At 59.5% G+C, this 18,986-nt stretch overlaps 1 protein-coding gene across 5 annotated transcripts in view; it reads right to left on the reverse strand.

Moving 5' to 3' along the window:
* Positions 1–1,100: 1,100 nt before the first annotated feature.
* The window catches only part of Ampd2 (adenosine monophosphate deaminase 2), a 34,396-nt gene continuing 16,510 nt past the window's right edge, over positions 1,101–18,986 (reverse strand). Inside the window, exons 1-18 of one of the 5 annotated variants that reach the window (XM_048363090.1) lie at positions 17,852–17,870; positions 7,647–7,777; positions 7,282–7,412; positions 6,975–7,043; positions 6,752–6,863; positions 6,358–6,544; positions 6,002–6,143; positions 5,835–5,924; positions 5,503–5,632; positions 5,204–5,398; positions 4,986–5,117; positions 4,725–4,888; positions 3,798–3,924; positions 3,549–3,712; positions 2,921–3,041; positions 2,517–2,690; positions 2,246–2,356; positions 1,101–2,124 (exon numbers count right to left, since the gene is read on the reverse strand). In XM_048363090.1, coding sequence (XP_048219047.1) covers positions 1,915–2,124; positions 2,246–2,356; positions 2,517–2,690; positions 2,921–3,041; positions 3,549–3,712; positions 3,798–3,924; positions 4,725–4,888; positions 4,986–5,117; positions 5,204–5,398; positions 5,503–5,632; positions 5,835–5,924; positions 6,002–6,143; positions 6,358–6,544; positions 6,752–6,863; positions 6,975–7,043; positions 7,282–7,412; positions 7,647–7,676 — 2,289 coding nt within the window. In that variant the 5' untranslated portion in view covers positions 7,677–7,777; positions 17,852–17,870 and the 3' untranslated portion in view covers positions 1,101–1,914. Of the gene's footprint in view, positions 2,125–2,245; positions 2,357–2,516; positions 2,691–2,920; positions 3,042–3,548; positions 3,713–3,797; positions 3,925–4,724; positions 4,889–4,985; positions 5,118–5,203; positions 5,399–5,502; positions 5,633–5,834; positions 5,925–6,001; positions 6,144–6,357; positions 6,545–6,751; positions 6,864–6,974; positions 7,044–7,281; positions 7,413–7,646; positions 8,148–11,286; positions 11,393–11,906; positions 11,957–17,851; positions 17,871–18,986 lie in introns of those variants that run through there. The other 4 variants (XM_048363086.1, XM_048363091.1, XM_048363089.1 and 1 more) reach the window with 4 other exon arrangements.

The raw sequence follows: 18,986 nt of genomic DNA on the forward strand, positions 1-18,986 counted from the left end.
TGGCCAAGCTCACCTCTCTTTCCTCAGCAAGCAATCAGCCCGTCCTGTGGCCCTCGGCTCCCCCTCAGCTCCATTCTGTTCTGGTATTGGCAACACGCTGCCTGCAGCCCAAAGGGCCCCAGCCAATAAGCCCGGCCTGTCCCCTCCAGCGGGTGAAGGATGGAGAGCTCTGCTCTCTGCTCTGGGCCAGGTCAATGTGTAACCGACAGGGGTGAGGCTGGGGCGAGCAAGGCCTCCTGCCTCCTAGGCTCACCAGACAAGCCCCCACTTACACAGGCTCTCCATGCTACAGCATCCCCTACCCCTATCCCTGCGGGCCCGGGCCACCGCTTCTGTCGCCTCCTGGGACCTGTGTGTGGCTGGAACACGCCCCTCACCCTTTGCGGTACCAGGGGCGGAACTCAGGGCCTCGTGTTCTATAGCTGGGTGTTGTAGTCCCTGAGCCACACCTTTCCTTTTGTACAGTGACAATCAACTCCGGCACCCTTAGCAGCAAGATGCTCTGCCGGTCCTGCAGGCGACGCCAGACAGCTTAAGGTGAACACTAGCATTTGTTCGAGACCCTTGCGATCCCCTACCTCCTAAGAGCCTTCGGGTCTGTGACACGCCCCGGCTCAGAGCTGTCAAGAGCATCAGAAACCGGTTCTGTAGGAAACAGTTCCATTAGCTTCTGTCCTGCTGGGAAAAGTAGAAAAAGCCCCACCTGATGGCCCCCATCTCCCCACCAGAGCAGCCCAGGGACCTCGCCTGGGCCTGAGGCGGCGTCCTCCCCGGAGCAGGGGGTGGGTGGTTGTCTCCTCTTTCCTACAGGTATGCACGCATGCGTGTCTATGCACGCGCACACGCACACACACAGCCACAGATACACAGCAGCTCTGTCCCTTGCTGGGCCAGGCAGCACACGCCTGTGTTTCCAGTGTCCACAAGGCTGAGGCGGGAAGAACGTTTGAGACTCACCTGAAGTCCATCAGCAAGGTCCTACTTCCTCGCTCACGCGCACACACACGCACACGCAGGCTCCATCCATCCAGAAGGGCTCTGGCCCCCCCGCCCCTTCCACCCCACACACAGCTCTCCTTCCCCACAGAGACCCCGCTGGCCTCATTACTTAAATAGTCTTTATTCCTCATGCGCTAGGAAAGGGGGGTCATATCAAACACTGCTTTTCACAGCAAAGGCCTCAGTGGAGAACACAACACAGGGAGCCAGCTGGGACTGGGGTCTGGTCGGAGATCTGGGGACCCCAAAGGGGAGACCACCCCCAGAAAATCCGGCCCCCTCCAGCTGCAGCAGCCCAGACGGCACAGGGAAACTGCCCCTCCCAGAGGCGCGGACGCCACAGGGCACGGGCCAGGGAGGCATGGAGAAGGCTGCTGGGCAGGGGCGGCACAGGCAGGTGGCGGGCCGGTGCCTCCCGGGTCCGAGCCCACCCCCTCGCCTGGCATCTGGAGGCTTGGGCAAGTTCAAGCCCAAGTCCACCCAGTGCAGAGCGGCTGGGGCCCCAGCGGAGAGGCACAGACCCTAACCTACCCCTCAGGCACATCTACAAGCTGGGGGACTGACGCCTCAGCTCTGACCAGGCAGGGCTCCCGAGGCTGAAGGGCAGCCCCCGTGGACACCGAAGACAGCCACGGGCACAGGACAGCCCGGCTGCTGAGGATGCCGGGCAGAGCCACCAGTCGGGCCCCGCCCTTACACCCTGGCTGGCGGGCACCACCCGGGCCCAGGCAGGGGCGAAGCACATTCCTGGACATTGTTTTCACCGAGGTGGCCCAGGGACAGGACATGGTCAGGAGACATGCGAGACAGCAACAAAGACAAGAGCAACGGAGACATGCAGAAGCCCCAGGAGGGTGGGAGGGGCCCGAGAACAAGGTGTGGGCAATGCGGAAGGGGGGCCAGCACCGCACGGGCTCACGGAGGCCCCGGGCTGGTGACGAGGCCCGACTCCTCCGGGATGGTCTCGAGCATCTCGCTCTGGACGGCCTGCGTGATGAGCGCCAGCTCCTGGCACAGAGTCTCGTGGCGGTAGCCCACGCGGATGTCGGGCACGTTGGTGCGGCGGATGTCGTTGCCCTCGGGGCCCTCCTTGGTGTAGTTGGGTCCTAGCCAGTGGCTCTTGACCTACGAGAGACGGGGGTGAGGAGCAGGGCTGCAGCCGGCTCCCAGTCACCCACAGAGGCGGCCAGGGCCCTCCGCGCACAAGAGGGGGAGCCCGCCTCGAGGGGCTGGGCGAGCACAGTACCTTGTGGGAAAAGCCGCTCATGAGCACGCTGTTGCGGGCCAGTTCACACATGTCACAGGAGCTGAGCTTCCACACCTGGGTGGCGATGCTGTACTCCTCCATCAGCGGCTCCTGCACAGGCCACACTTGCTGAAGCTGGTCCCCCGGCCTGGTGCCCCTTCCCCGTGGGCCCGGCCACACAGTGTACTGTGCTCCGCCAGCAGAGGGCAGTGCCAGCCCAGAGAGACCCCGGGGCCAGAGGACGCGGCCCCATGCCTGCTGGGGCTCTGACCTTGGTGAAGTGGAACTGCAAAGGGTCATCCGTGGACAGCGAGACCATGAGACCACGGGACAGGTACTCGGGCAGCGGGTTCCGGTGGTAGCTGAGGAAGAGGCTGTTGTTGCTGAGTGGGGACATGGCAATGCCGATCTGGGCCAGGTAATACAGGTACTGCAGCACGGGGGCCTGGGCAGGTGAGAGGGAAGAGCGGTCAGGCGGATTTGAGGCTGGACAATCTGGGTGATGCAGCCACCGCTGGGGAGTAGAAACCCAGGCTCGACCCACTGTGAGAATGGGGTCCCAGAGTAGAGGCTGGGGTGCAGAATACCACTTATATGTTGGGGGCTGGGTGAGGAGCAGATCAGATGTGGAAGGGGCCCGCTGGGCTGGAAGAGGAGACGGGCGCAGGGGCTGACCTTGCGCAGAAGCAGTCCGTGGGAGATGTTCTCGGCCAGCATGAAGGCTGACACCAGGTGGTGGATGGGCCCGGCCTCCCCGCAGTGTGGCCTCAGCACAAATGTGTGGAAACCTCTCTGCCTGGGGGTGGGGGGGGCGGTGGGGGGGTAGGGAGGAGGGCATGAAACAGGTTCAGCTCCAAAGCGCTAAACCCAGCATGCCCTCACACAGCGACTCTACTGATTCAGGATTCCAAGGCAAGGGCAGAATCTTGGCTAAGAAGCATTAGGGAGGAGGCCCAAGAGCAGACAGAGGGGCTGGGGATATGGCCTAGTGGCAAGAGAGCTTGCGTATACATGAGGCCCTGGGTTCGATTCCCCAGCACCACATATATGGAAAACGGCCAGAAGGGGCGCTGTGGCTCAAGTGGCAGAGTGCTAGCCTTGAGCAAAAAGAAGCCAGGGACAGTGCTCAGGCCCTGAGTCCAAGGCCCAGGACCGGCCAAAAAAAAGAGCAGCCAGAGTCTAATCAGCCTGGGCATAAAGGCCACAGACAGGTCCCCGGTGTCCCCGGTCCAGAGTGCCCAAACCAAGGTCTGCTGAGTGAGACCCGCGGCGAGCAGAGGCTCAGCCCCGGGAGGTGCGGTACCTGCGCAGGTGGTTCAGGGTGGCCATGTTGGCAAAGGTGTAGTACAGGTAGTAGGCATAAGGTGGGTTGTCCTCCTCCACCCAGGCCTCAGGGAGGGGGCTGTCCAGGTTGAAGACATGGTTCTCGGGCTTGGACTCATCATCCACACTGTCAAACCCATCCACCTGGCACAGGAAGCAGCGCTCAGCCCAGAGCTGGGACCGGGGCGTGCTCCCGGTGGCCCACCCTCACCAACCACGCAGTGCTCACGTGCTCCAGGAAGAGGTGTAGCTCCGGATGGCTGGCGGGGTGGATGGTGGCCTCAAACAGGGGAAGGAAGATGTTCTCCAGCATCTCCTGGAAGTTGGCCAGCTGGCCCTTGGTACGGTACACGTCACTGCCGGTGAGACAGTAAGCAAGCTAGCAGAGGGGAGGCCGGCAGGAGCCCGGGGAGGGTCAGCGCAGGCCAGAGAGCACAGGCATTGGGAAACTGGGCTCGTGAGGGCGGGCTGGACTGTGGACGAGCCTGCAAAGTCCCCCCTTAACCCTCAAGGGGTGCAGCTGGATTAGAAAGAATATTATATCACTTGCAGGGAAACGGATGGACCTAAAACAAATCATGTTAAGTGATGTAAGCCAAGCTCAAACAGACATGTTTTCTCTCCTACGTGGAAGCTAGATCTAAAACATACCAGGACGTGATAAATTATACGAGACATTAGGTACACACACACAGTGAGATGTCTATGTGCATCTGCCCATACAAAATAACATTTATCAAAATGAACTCCTGGGAATGAAAATAGTTTTCTTTGTTGATGTTTTGTTTTCTTTTGGTCTTGTATGTCTTGGGACAGTAGGAGAGGGCACAGAAATGGAGAGACAAAGGATGAACCAATGTTGGCAAAGGTGTAGTGCAGTTTTGGGGGGGGTGTCCTCCACTGAAGCCTCGGGAGGGTGGATTTCACAGGACATGAGGCCGAGAATGAACTGCACAAGCTGCCGGTGGGAACGGGAGGGAAAGGCCAGGAGAGGGGGGAAAGGGGTGACATCGTCCAAAATGAAGCGCATTCTTCACTTGACACATGCGCCCTTCTGCACGTCGCCTGTACCGCGATAATTTCTTAAAGCAGGGCCATGAGGGCAGGACGGCCCGGGGAATGCACCGCACGCACGCGGCCCGGGAGGGGTACTCACAAGAGGCGGGGCACCTGCACGAGCCAGCGCACATTGGGGGAGTGGACCCGGTGCGTGACGGCCCAGCGTGCCAGCTTGTCCCACTCGTCCCTCGAGCGCCCGTAGATGGAGAGCCGCAGCTCCGCGTTCTGGTATTTGCTCTCCTCCAGATCCGACATGACCTCCTAGACAGGGAGGGGGCAACTGTCCCCAAGAGGCTCCACCCGGGACCCGCGCTCGCCCACGACCGCCCCCTCATCCTCGGGCTCTCGGCCTCTGCACCTTGATGATGTGAGCGAAGTACTTTCCGGAAACCCTGTTGTCTGTCTTGATGAAGATCTCTCGGAGGACAGACTCCCCGATGGGGTTGTACTTGGCATTGAACTTGTCGAAGCGGTGGAAGGTGTTTCTGTCCTGGGGAAGATGGGTGGGCTTGGGTCACCCCTGACGGCCAGCCCCGCACGCCCCACCCCCACCCCGGCCCGGCCGCGGACACGGACCGCGTGCACATCCAGCGTGTCCACGCTCAGGTCGTAGGCGGTGAGGTTCATGCTCTCGAAGACCTCGCGCAGCGTCTGCTCTCGGCCCTGCTCCACGTGCACGATCTCCTCCAGGTGCCGCTTCATGGCCCGCTTGATGAAGCGCAGCAGGTGCTTCTGGTTCATGCAGGACGAGGCGTGGATATGCGTGTCCACCTGCCGCGCACACAACAGGGCTGCCAGGCCCACCAGGGACCGGGCAGCAGCAGGGGGAGGAGCAGGGCGGGAGGATGGGGGGGGCAGCGGGGGAGGAGGCCCACCTTCCGGATGTTGTAGAAGTCGCGGTGGGGCACCTTCTTCTGAGCCGCCAGCTCCTTCATCTCGTTGAGCAGCACGTGCATCTGGAACTTGGAGCTCAGGTACTGCAGCCGGCGGTAGCAAAATGACTTGCTGGGCAGAAGCAAGTAGGAAAGCGAGGTAGAACTCAGGCACTGGGGGGCCCAAGGAGCGGAGCCAAAGAGAAGGCAGGAGGACGCGGGCGGGGGTCCCCAAGAGGCCAGGTGTCCCGGGGGTCAGCCGAGAGCAGATGACGGGGGTCTGGGCAGGGCAGGGCGGGCAGGCGGGCGGGCAGGGCAGGGCGGGCAGGACTCACATGGGACCGTTGATGATCAGGGCCATCAGCACGTTGACGTCAGCCACAAATTCCTGCAGGTCGGGGTAGGGCAGCTCCACCTCAGAACAGCTGGTGTGCAGGGAGCTTGGGTCAGGACGAGAGCCGGGCCCCCGGCCCCTCCCCAGCCAGGGCCGCACCCCTCTTACTGCTCGTCGGGCTCTCGGCGGGCGTAGACATGCACCACGCCCCGCACCATGCGCAGGCCCAAGCCCAGGTCCCCGGGCATGGTACTGGGCTCGCAGTGCTCATACGGGTGCTGTTCCAGCGCAGGGGGGTGGACCGGGGCATCTGCAAGGGTAGAAAGATGGCGGTCACCCCCACAGGTCCACAGAAGGCGAGGGACGGGGCAAGTCCTGCTCTACCCCCCACCCCCAGGCTCCGGGGAGCTGGAGCGGGGCCAAGCAGGAGGAAGGCAGGCGGGAGGGCAATATCCAGGTCCCAAGTCCAAGCGCCCAGGGGACCAGGGCGCTGGGCTGAGGTGTGGCAGGGATGGGGGTCCCACCGGCAGACACAGGGGTGTCAGGGCCCTGCTCGTAGGCCCGCATCTCCAGGGGCTTCTCGGCCAGCTGCTGCAGGTAGCGGCGTGTGGTGGGGCAGAAGCTCTGGAGGGACAGGGCGGTGTACTTCTCCCGGATGAACAGCGCCCGCACCACGCTCTTGGCGGCGTCCAGCAGGTCCGTGAATGGCACCTGGGGAAGGGGACGCGGCATCGGACTCCGGACTCGGGCTCCCTGCTGCCCCGCGGCGGCCTTCCCCAGACTCCGTCTCCCGCAGGAATGCTCCATTCGCTCTGGCCTGGCCTCCCTGGCGGCTCCCGGCCCGACTCCCCGCTTCCTCAGGGATCAGGAAGAGGGGCGCCCGTGGCGGTCCCACTCCAGCGCCAGCACCGTACTCACCCCACACTTCTCCTCCCCCGAGATGGTGACCCGCTGGAACTCCCGTTCCAGCACCGCATCCCGCTCCCGCAGGCCCCAGTCCCCCTGCCCCTCACTCTGCTCCTTGTAGAGCCTGGAAGAAGGGAGGGGTGTGGCAAGGGGTGGGTGTGCATGGCGGGGCCAGACAGGCCCCAGCCCCCCCCCAACCCCCCCCCCCCGCCTCCCTGTGCCCCTCTGCCCTCACTGGAGGTCCGATTCACTGTCGGTCTTCAGGAAATCCTGCTTGGCCCGAAGAAGGATGTCTGGCTCCAGCCTAGAGGTGAGGGGGACACGGGGTCAGCAGAGCGGGGGGGGGGGGGGGCCTCCAGGTGTCCTCTGAGGACTGTCACATGTCGTCACGGGACTACACACAGGTCTAGTATTTAAGCAGACTCCAGTAGTCTGAACGAGCTCTCCAATGCCTCCCAGAGGGAGGAGAGCACGGGAGGAGGGGGACGGAGAGGCGGGATTCCAGGCAGACCACAGCTCCCCCCTTTGGCCGCCCGGCTCACTTGACATCCTGGCTGATCTGCCGTTCCAGCCGCTGCCGCCGCTCCTCCAGCTGCTCGATGGGGCTCTCCTCTGGGAACTCATACGGGGCGCTGCGGAGCTCACTCTCAGCCAGCGAGCGGCTGAACAGCTCCTGGGGGGGAAGGGGGGCAGGAGGGACGGTCGCGTGGCCTGGCCCCCAGATCCTCTGCCCTGGGCCCTCCCCGGCCAAGCCTGGACGTGGGGATCGACAGCAGGGCGGCAGGAGCCAGGGTTCCCGGAAGAGGATCTGGGACAGCCAGGCGAGAGGTGAAGGTGGCTGAGGCGGAGGTCGTGGGGGCAGAGGCCGGGGGCGGGGGGCGGGGGGCAGGGCGGGCCCCAGGGCTACCTCGGCGATCTCCTTGCATTTGCCATCCATAGACGTGCGCAGGTCGAGCGGGAAGTGCTTGAGGCAGGGGGCAGGGCCCGGCAGGGAGCGGGCGGACTGCAGCGGAGGGGCCCCCAGACCACCCCGAGCCTCTGCGGAGAGAGTGAGGCCACAGTCGGGGGGGGGGGTGCAGAGCTCAGGTGCCCTCGCCCCAGGCCAGTCCCCCCCAGAGGTCAGCGCTGGGGAGCGGGCGATTCCTCCACAGAGGCAGAGAAGCGCGTCAGTGGGGCTCCCCAGGTCCTCGCCCTCCCATCTGCACAGGGCCCCTTTATCATCCTCGCCCCTGCATCTACACAGGGCCCCTTTATCATCCTCGCCCTGCGCCTGCACAGGGGCCCTCACCATCCCAGGCTCGGGGTGGAGGTCTTTCGTCTGCTCCTGGCATGCGTAGGTTCATTCACCAGACAGCCCTGTGCGCTGGCTGAGGCTTGGAGAACCCGCTCTACAGACATGCACGTGCCAGGCACTCGCGGACGGCCCTAGCGGGGACCCCTCGGCCCCCGCGGTCAGGGGCTAATCCAGGACCAGCAGATCTTCCACACACAGTGCGGGTCTCTGCCTGCTGTGGGAGACCTACAGGCTGGGGAAGCCACTGCGGACACCCAGTCCCGCCCCAGGGAAGCAGTCCTCAGGGAAAAGAAGGACCTGACTGGCAGGGAACCCTGTCTCCTCCCTGGAGGCCTGCTCTCTCCCCAGGACCCCAGGGCTGCCAAGATGTGGCCTGGCCCCAGCCTGCACCTCCCACTGTTGGCTGCCCCTCCAAAGGGAGCCACCACAAACAGCGCGCCACTTAGAGGCCCCAGGGAGGGCCCCAGGGAAGGGGAGACTAGAACCAGGGGTCTTTCTCCTCCATCAAGGGCAGAACTCTTCATCTGGACTGCCAGGTGGCCTGACACTAAAGGCCTTAAAGCTGCTTGTCTACTGGAAAGGACCTTTTCTGGGTTCCAGCAGCCTAGCCTCCCCGACAGGCTCTCCCCTCTAGCTGGGAAGGGCTCCCCTCTAGCACCCTATCCCCCCTCCACCCTGACCTAAGGGAGGAATGGCGGCTCTGTTCAAGTAGCATGCCTTAAGGTCTCTGTGCTCATTCCCTAGTCCCCTAAGTCTGGTCCCAAGCTGGAGAAAGAGAAGAGGGACGCGCTTACCAACCCCAAGACCCAGCTACGTGCTTGCCGTGGTCCCTGCCCGGACCCCACCTGCAGAGTTGAGGCACTCAGACCAGCAGCCCTGTGCCCCTTGCCCGCCTGTTCGAGGGAAGCTGTAGCAGGTCCCCTAGGACAGCTCAGGGGCCGGCTTGGGTTGTACCAAGTGCAGCTGCAAGCAGGGGAGACCCTGGGATGACCACACACCACACAGGGGCTGGGGAAGCTCGGGGGAGCCAAGAAACCCAGGGAAGAAACAGGAACTGGGAGACAGAGGAACCCGAGTTAATAGGGAGGGCCTTAACCTCTTCCAAGCCAAGGAGGCCAGCCACGTACGGGACTCCCAAGGGGGGGAGGGAGGAACCAAACCTCCTTAAAACCTCAGCCCTAGGGGACAAGGACTGGGCAGGGCCTGGCTGGCCAAAAGGTAGCAGAGGAGAAAAGCAGTCCTTCTCTCCAAACTCTGCAGCTCCAGCCCGGCCGCCTCTGCCTACCACTAACCCCTGGGCCCTGATTACAGGGTTTCTCAGGAAAGACAGGATTTTCTGGAAGGGAGTTGGCTGGCAGCTGGGCCTATGGCTACATCTGGATAGGGTCAGTTAAGGAGACTTCATGGCCCCTACACCTAACCGGTTGCAAGCCCACTGTCAAGGCGGGAACAACTAGTCTATCCACAGCACTTCAGGAAAGGTACTGCCACACACAGGACTGATACTTGATTCTGCTCTGCTCATCTCAGGGTTTGGGCTGTCAACAAGCTGCAGCCTCCATGGCTCACAGAAAAAAATGCTAGAGAAGTATTCCGGAAAGATACAGGCTCTGAGCCCGGCAATAACTGCAATTAGGAGCTCCTGGGGCCCTCAAAGCATGTCATGCATGAGCCCTTGTTCTCTCACTCCAAATCAGGGCCAAGGCCGCTAGGTAGGGAAAACAATAAGGAGAACAGAACTTGGCAGGGCTGGAAATGAGGTGATTCCATCTTACTTGGAAAAGAGAAGAGTATATGAAGAAGAAGGAAAGATGAGCACCTGCCTATGCCCAGACTGCAAGCCCTTTCTTCACCCCCAAACTCAAGCCCTATGTGTTTCCTCCCTACATCTGGCCATAGACCACTTCTAAGCCCTTCAAGAGAAGGGGGACCCTCCTAGCTGGTGACCTGGGACCTCCGCAGCCATGTCGGGCGAGGTTAGGACAGGTTCTAGCAGCCGGCCTGCCAAGACACTGCAGAGGGCTGCTGGAGGAGACAAACAGGCAGGAGCCTCCTGGGTCTCCTAGGTGAGGCTAGAAGACTGAGCACACGCTGGTGGTCCCTTCTCCTAGGAGAGCTGGAGGATCCTGGCTCCATCACTAACACAGACATACCCACATTTCACAATGGACTCCACCAAAAGCCAGAAGGGGTTGCACCACATAAAGCTAACAACTCCAAGATTCTGACCTCTCATTGTCACGAAGCCTCCTCACTGGTTGCCAAGTAGACAGAGGTCTAAGGCTTTGACCCCAGTAAAAGGTGTGCTTATCTTCAAGGTCTCTGGTTTAATAAGGCACGCAATTGAGAGATAGCCTAAGGACCCACACCTTCTAGATGGCACAGAGAACACAACACGGACCCTCAAGACAGCACAGACCTCCATCCAACCAGGCATCTCCAATGGCAGGAAGAGGTAGGCAGGAGATAGATAAGGGTGGCCGCAAGAGCAGGTCAGCACTAAAATGAGGGTGGGTCTTTCCTTAGCTGTCCTGGGGACAGCAGGCATTCCGGGGGAACCACAGAGCCCTCAACGAGGTGGGCACAGCCGCAAGATGCCACCAGCTCCAAACGGTGCAGAGACGCCTGGGATGGGAACCAAACCAAAGGGTGCAAAGGCGCACACACAGCACACAGTGGGAACCAAACCAAAGGGTGCAAAGGCGCACACACAGCACACAGTGGGAACCAAACCAAAGGGTGCAAAGGCGCACACACAGCCTCCCAAGGAGGCTTCAAGCACAAAAAACAGAAGGCAGTGACTGGGAAGCCCCAGCTCTGGCGTGTGGGGGGCCCCGATGTCAGCATGCCAGAGGGGTGCTAGACCTGGAGCCCGCCAGGCACCAGCCACAGACACCAACCAGAACGGCCAGCCGGCGAACCGACCCGCGCCTCCCACCCCGCCACTCCACGCACACACGCTACACACACGTAGTCCCCGCATCCGCACACGCAGACACGTGTGCGCGCACACATCATCTGCACCCACACCCACGCCCGCTCGCGGGGACGGCCGCCGGCATCCCCGCGGGGACGCCTCGGGAGGCCCCTCCCCGTCTCCTCGCCTTCAGCCCCGGCGGGTCCCAGGGTGGTGGCCCGGGGGCCCTGGCGCCCCGAGGGCGCGGGGGAAGGGGCGGCCCCGGCGAGGGGCCGGGCCGGGCGGGCCCGGGGCGCGGGACGAGCCCGGGCCGGGAGCCCCGGGGCGCGCGCTCACCTGGGAAGGCGGGCGAGGCCTGCAGGCTGGCCCGCTTTCGGAAGGAGCCCCTGGCTTTGGGCTTGCCGGGGCCGGGGGGCCGGGAGGCCATGGCTGGAGCGCGGGCGGCGGCCGGGGAGTCGGAGCGGCGGCGGCGGCCGGGTCCCGGCTCCGCCCGCCACCTCCAGCCCCTTCCTCCGCCCCGCCCCGGCGGCGGCGACCGGGCAGGAAGCGGCGCCCCGCCGGCGGAAGAGGCCCGGCCGCCGAGGCGGAGGTTGTCTAGGCAACCCCCGGGCCCGCGGCGCCCCCGCCCCGCTCCGGGGTCCCCGGAGCCACGTGGCTGGCGTGCCTGGCCCCGGGGGGTGGGGGCCGGGGGACCGGGCTGACCCCCAACGCCCACGAGCAGCCCCGCCGGGCCCGAGTCCGCCTCCGGCGCGGGATCCCAGGCTCTCGGCGGAGCCCGAGCCCGCCCGGCCGACTCGGCCCGGCCCGCGCCCCAGGGCTCTCCCCCGCCCGCGGACCCCAGCTCCGCGCGGGGCGAGGACGGAGAACCCCAGCCCCGCAGGGCCGGCGCGTGCGGGGCCCGCCTCCCCGGGGGACCCGGCCGCCCGCCCTCCCCGCGGCACGCGCGCCGCACTTACCGGAGGCCATGCCGCCTGAGCCCCGGGGGGCGCGGGGGGGGCCGCCCTCGAGCGTCCGCACCGGGCCGGAGGGGCCCCGACCCCGCCGCGGCGCTCGGGGGAAGGGGGGCGCAGCTTTTCAAAGATGGCCAGCCGGCGGGGAGGGGGTGGGGGGCGGGCCCGGCTGACCTCCGGGGACCCCCGGCGCCCGCACCCCCACCTCTGCACCCCGGAGGCGGGCGGGCCACGCGCTCCCCGGGGGGCCGGGCCCGGAAGTCCTGCAGGCCGCGGGCGTCTCCCGGGACCCGGGGATCTGGACTGCGGGCGGAACCGGCAACAGGTGCGGACCCGCGGCAACCTCGCGGGCGCGACGCCAGTCCCCGTAGCCCCGGGCCTGCCAGGCGCCGGGCCACGCCCCCGTCAGGCCAGGCCACGCCCCCGCCGTCCCAGGCCACGCCTCCGGAGCCAGACTCCGCGGCCCCGGGCCCGCCAGGACCGGGCCACGCCCCCTCCGGGCCCGGCCACGCCTCCTCCGGCCCAGGCCCCGCCCCGGACGAGCCACGCCCCCGAGCCGAGCCCCGCCCCGCCATCTTGCCTCCTCCCGGGCGCCACGTGGGCAGCCCCCGGGCCGCGGCCCGCCTGGCCTGGCCCAGCCTGAGGTCTTGGGCAAGGGTTGTGCGTCAGCTTCCCCGTCGCCCCGAGGGCGAGTGCGGGGGTGACACGCCAAGCTCCCCCGCCCAGCGCCCGGCACGGAGTCCGGACCCAGGGTGGCTGTCCATGACGTCTCTGGCTCGTAGGTCTTGTGTGTGCGCGCGTGTGCGCACGTTGTGTGTGCGTGCACTTGTGCGCACGGGTACACGTAGCCTGGACGCCCACGCCGCGCCTCCCCGCTCTGCAGGCTCCCCGGGGTCTGGGCCGCCCGGCTCCCCGGCCCGCGCCCTCCCCGTCGCCCTCCCCGTCGCAGGCCGGCGCTTCTCCTCCACCCCGGGCCCTCGTCCGGCGGCCGTCGGTCGGGGGAGACAGGGGGGCGGGGAGGGCATGGACTCGAGGCCTCGGTTTCCCCCTCGGGGCCGGCGCCCCGCGCCTCCACTTGCAGCGGTGAGGGCGAAGCCTACAGCGCCCCGCGGCCGGGTGAGTGCGCGCGCGGGGCCCGGTCACCGCCGTCACCATCTCTGACCTCGCGGCGTCGCCCGGGCCTCGGGTCCCCACGGACAAGCCTGGCCGGCCGGTCCACGTCGGGGCCCGCGGAGGCGGGGAGGCGCGGCGGGGGGACGTCGTGTGGACCGGCCCGCAGGTGAGCTCAGGCGGAGGGTCTCACCTAAAGGGAGGTGGAGAGGGAAATCCCTTCCCGTGAGTGCACTCGGGTGTCTGGGCCGCAATCCGCCTCTTCCCGTTCTTTCCCGGCTGCTGCCCTCCGCGCCCCGCTGTCCTGATGCTGTGGGTCCGCTCACTCCTCCTCACCGCACCCTCAGCCTGGGCCCAGACCTGGCCTCCCCTTGCCTGCACCCCTCAACTCTGTTCTCCACGTGCACATCTGGTGCTGGCCCGTGAGTCCCACGCATTGCCTCTGGAAACAAACTTTATGACTGAGCGCCTCGGGCTGGGGTTGTGGCCTAGGTGGTAGAGCACCTCTGATACTGGAAGCCCTGGGTTAGGGGTGGGGGGTGGGAAGTGAGGGGAGAGGGTGGACACCAAACACACTATGGACCCCATCAACGTGGGGGGCTGGGCTGGGGATATGGCCTAGTGACAAGAGTGCTTGTCTCATATACATGAAGCCCTGGGTTCGAATCCTCAGCAACACACACATAGAGACAAAGGCCAGCTCTGTGGCTCAAGTGGCTGAGTGTTAGCCTTGAGCAACTAAATAAATAAATAAACGGGGGGGGGGGGAGGATCTGTCTCAGAATAAAGCTGAAAGAACAAAGAGATAACCATATTTACATACGAAAGTATTTAAGACTAAGAAAAGCATTCTAACAAGAGCAAGGATGTAGTTAGTAAACTGGAACACACATCTATATACACATGACTGGTGGGACCATAAATGTCATTCTGGAAACCATTATAATATATAATGGGGGGGGGTCTCAGAAATGTTATTATTGGATTCAGTAAGCCACTTCCAGGAAACTGCTCTTTTAAAAAGAGTTGTTTTAGGCTTGTGAAGCTAATTCCAACTGCTCCAGAGGCAGACTGGGAGGGTGAAAGTTTGAGGCCCAACCCCGGCAAAAAAGTTAGATCTTATCCAAAAACTAAAGCAAAAAGAACTAGAGATGTAGCTCAAACAGAATGGTTGCCTAGCAAACATAAGGCCCTGAATTTAAACTCCCGTGCCAAAAATATAAAATAACAAAGTACCCAGCCAGAAAGATATGCACAAAGTTGTACAGTAGTGCCAAGTGTATCACATAGAAAATCTAGAAACCATAGGGAATGTTCATGTGACATGCACATAATAAAATACAGACATTAGAATTATTCTTGGAGAATTTTTAATGATGTGAAAGTGTTTACAACATAGTTAGGGGAAACAGACTTTTTAAATGTACATACGACATGACCCTAATAACTACGTTATCTGTATGCCCAGAAAATAAACACACCAAAAAGTTTACAAATGACTCTTTGAAAGCACTAGAATTATGGGTTATATTGAGTTTCCTTATACTTATTTGCATTTAAAAAATTATACAGTAGATGGATGGCCCTTCATTCTACAATCAAGGGAATATGTTAACAAAAACTTGTAAACTTCTGCAGGGACCTCTAAATACCCCACCCCCACCCCACATACCTGACTACTAATTGGCTATTCTTAATTTGATCCTAGATTGGTTTGGAAGTTAGGAGATTCTGGATCTTGAAAATGAATAAATCTCAGAATTAAAACCCAAGCACCTATGTTCTGATAAGGTGCAAGTGTTGACATCATTTTAAGGACCCAAGTTTTAGATTGGGCCAGATTTCTTTAGTATCCCCTAATGCAGATCCACCTACCTAGCAAGCCCATTCTTGACAATCCCTGCCCTCCACCCACCCCAAGAAAACCCGTCCCTAATCCCAACCTGCTCTTCCCTCCAAAGCCCTCCCCATTCCCAGGCCATCTGTGTGCTCACCGCCAGAAGTCTGCCCTGGTTCCGGCTAGGCATCAAGCTCCCACCTACGCAGCAGCAGCAAGAATATGCGGGGTTTCACTGTCCATGAAGAACAAAGCTTGGGAAATGAAGGAGTCGTCTGTGGCCTTAACACCTTGCCACAGTGAAGCCTTAAGGTTCATTTTGCCCGAGATCTTCCCTAGTTCAAATACAGCTTCTTCCTCTCCCCGTCCATTTCCATCATGGCTTTTCAAGGGGTTCTCCTGCAACCTCAGGCCCCCAATATCGTCACCTTTCTATTTAAAAAAAAGAAAAAATCTTTTTGTTCTGGCTTTTCACTCTCTGATAATGTCTGCTTCCCTAGGCCAGAACACCAGTAACAGATAGGCTTAGGAGAGAACACCTGCAGCTACAGAAAAAAACAACCCTGACCAGGTACCTTCCCAAGCCCCACCTTATGCCCAGATCCTTCTAGATCCAGGCTATTTAAGTTTCTCAGCTTTTTCCAGCAGCCAACTCCTCTTAGCCCTCATCTTAGTCACCCTGCACTGTTTATAGTACCATGCAGCTGTATCCATCTTTGTTAAGTCCTAGTGGATTTTACTAAACCCCTTAAGCTATCAAAGCTCTTCAACCCGTTGGCCCCAAATGTCCTTCTTAGTCCTCTTCTCCCATCTTTCCCTTCCAAACACTCCATTTCACTCCAACCCAGTCATTCCAAGCTTCCTAATTCAAGGACGTACGTGCCACAAGGCGTTTTCCATGCTGCTTCCTCTCCCCAAATGTCTTTTTCTCTACCAGGAATGGAGGCTAGATCCTCTTTGTGCATGTGTTGTTGTGTGTTTGTGTGCAGGTACTAGGGCTTGAACCTGGGGCCTGGGTGAAAGGATATTTCCCGGCCATCCCAGAGGACCTTGCGGAGATAATCACAGACAGAAAAAGGTTCATAAGGTTTATTAGTGGGGCCACAGCTCCCACGGGAGAGGGAGCTACATGGCATCTGCACTTTATCCAGGTGGCAGCTTTTCTCTGGGGGTAAAGGGGAATTAGGTAGGCAGTGAATAGGAGTGGCTCATTAGGTCTGGGTGGATCTGGGGCTAGGGAAATGCTAACACTGGGTACTGTCCGTTCTGATCAAGGTTGGCACTCTACCACTTGAGCCACACCTCTGCCCTGGCTTCTCAGTTATTCATTTATTTGTTTATTGGTTAATTTGGAGATGAGAATCTGATAGCCTATTCTGCCTAGGCTGCCTTAGAACTGTGATCTTCACATCTTGGCGTCCTGAGTAGCTAGGATTACAGGGGTAAACTATGGGTACCCAGTGGGGGGTGAGATTTTCAACAGCTCCACATCTCCCAGAACTAGTAATGGTCTCTTTAATTAAGATGTTACTCTTGTAAATTTTTCCTTTGGACTGGAAGTTCCTGAAGGCCATTTTCAATGTGTCCCTCCACCCCATCCCACTGTACCTAGAGAATCCTTAGCACTGAATGTGAGCTCCTCAGAAGCCCCACCAACTCCGGAAACACATCCACTCGGCTGGGAAGCTGTGGTTCTCTTTCACTCAAAATGATATGGCTATAACAGGCCATGAACCAAACTGCTGAGCTCTAACTCTAATTGTGCTATGCTGATGAAGATCATGGATCTATGCTTCCTTTACTTACTTTTTACTCTGTGTGTGTGTGTGTGTGTGCGTGCCAATCCTAGGGCTTCAACTCAGGACCTAGGTGCTGTTCCTGAGCTTTGTGTTCAAGGCGAGCATTCTACCACTTGAGCCACAGCTCCAATTCTGGCTTTTTGATGCTTAGTTGGAGAAAAGAGTCTCATGGACTTTACTGCTCTGGCTGGCTTTGAACCTTGGTTTACAGATTTCAGCCTCCTGTGTAGCTAGGATTGCAGGTATGAGCCACCAGTGCCCAGCTTCCTTTACTCACTCTTAAAATGGGAATCGGGGGAGCAGTGGCAGGGGAAACTCAGGGAATGAGAAAGGGCGATATTGTCCAAAAAGAAATGGACTCATTACCTGACTCATAAAATGACAACTCTTCAGTACCACGCCATAATAATAGCAATAAAGTTATATTTTAAAAAATGGGAATCACACTTCCTGTTTTATCTTCCTCATCAGGACATTGTCCTTCCATGAGCTAATCATGTGGGACAGACACAGGAAGTGCAAAAGGGCCAGGCCTGGGCCACACCCATCACCACCAGCATGTGCTCCCAGAGACCAGGGCAGGGCTGGGAATTTCCTCTTTCAACTTGGGGGCCAGAATGGGGACCTTCCTCACCCCCCCCCCCAACAAGCAGCACAGACACCACACTGAAGTCTGTAGCTGTGCGGCTGAGAGCAACATGCTCAAATATTTTGCCCAAGAAACAAGTTGAAGGTTTCTTTTATAATGCAAGATCGCTGTTCCTGGGTTCCAACATTTGCCCAAGAGTTCTCTCTTACTTGCAGTTTGGAGGGCAGGACTGAGGGGAATGGGGTAGGTGGGAAGTGGAAAAGATCATTAATTTATCTATTACTAAGCTATGTGGGCCTTCAACACACCTCAGAATTAAAGGCTGTGAAGGTGGGTGCCTGTGGCTCACGCCTGTCATCCTAGCTACTCAGGAGGCTGAGATCTGAGGATCAAAGTTCAGAGCCAGCCCGGGAAGGAAAGCCCATGAGATTCATCTCCAATTAACCACCAGGAAACGGGAAGTGGCACTGTGGCTCAATGGCAAAGCGCTGGCCTTGAGCTGAAGAGGAGCTCAGGGACAAAGCCCAGGCCGAGTTCAAGCCCCACGACCAATCCCCCCCCCAAAAAAAACAACCACCCCAAAACAACAAGAATTAAAAGGTTGTGAGCCACATACGTGATCTATCACATTTCCTGGTAGTCTCAGCACAGCTGTGGTGTAGGTACAAATGATCAGTATTCTGTAGACCAAAACAGGACCAGTGATGTGGTACTGTTACTGGAACCTTAGAGCCAAGATGCCAAGACAGCCAATTTCTTGTGCAAAGGGACTTTCCTATTTTCCCTTAAGTCAATAAGCACTTGCCAAGTTTCGATTAGGAAAACAGGCCTGCCATGGAAATCACCTCTGCAGATGCCTTATTCTCCACAAGTCTGGCCTCTCAGCCCACTGGAAGGTGGGGAGGGAGGATGATGGGTGACAAATGAGGGTGTGTGACAAGGTGGGAGACCTAGGCTTTGCCACCCACTTTCTCATTCCACTGGTGGCTGCTAGAAATTCCAGCTCTGACAGGAAGAGCAACTCCTTGAGCTTGAGGGCTAGCCAACTTGCTTGAGGAAATTTTATTTTCTATGTCAGTTCTAGGGCTTAGACTTCTCACACTCACTTGGGTTTTTTTTCACATAGTGTTGGTGCTCTACCACTTGTGAGCTACACTTCCACTTGCAGTTTTTTGCAGGTTAATTGGTGATTTAGAGATAAAAAGTATCATGGACTTTTCTGACCAGGTTTGGTTTTGAACCACGATCCTTAGGTCTCGGCCTCCTGAGTAGCTAATTTTACAGGTGTAAGCCACTATCACCTGGCTCACCAAGGAAAAATTTAAATCCTCATTCCTGGACAGATCAATTCAATCAGCACTTTAAGAAAATAAAAGTTCTGGGCTGGGAATGTGGCTTAGAGATAAGAGTGCTTGCCTCGCATGTATGAAGCCTGGGGTTCGATTCCTCAGCACCACATAAACAGAAAAGGCCAGAAGTGGTGCTGTGGCTCAAGAGGTAGAGTGCTAGCCTTGAGCAAAAAGAAGCCAGGGACAGTGCTCAGGCCCTGAGTTCAAGGCCCAAGACTGGCAAAAAAAAAAAAAAAAAGTTCTCTAATGCACAAAAAGGTGAGAACTATTCTAGGGTAGAATTTTCTAACTTTCCAGATAACAATCACCCATATCCATTTATTAGAATAGTGTCTCAGACTCTGAGGTTAACATTATTACTGATATTTATTGGTTTTAAAACACACACTTAAAAAATATAAG

This window comes from Perognathus longimembris, chromosome 15 (assembly GCF_023159225.1).
Source record: "Perognathus longimembris pacificus isolate PPM17 chromosome 15, ASM2315922v1, whole genome shotgun sequence".
In the NCBI taxonomy this organism is placed as follows: domain Eukaryota; kingdom Metazoa; phylum Chordata; class Mammalia; order Rodentia; family Heteromyidae; genus Perognathus; species Perognathus longimembris.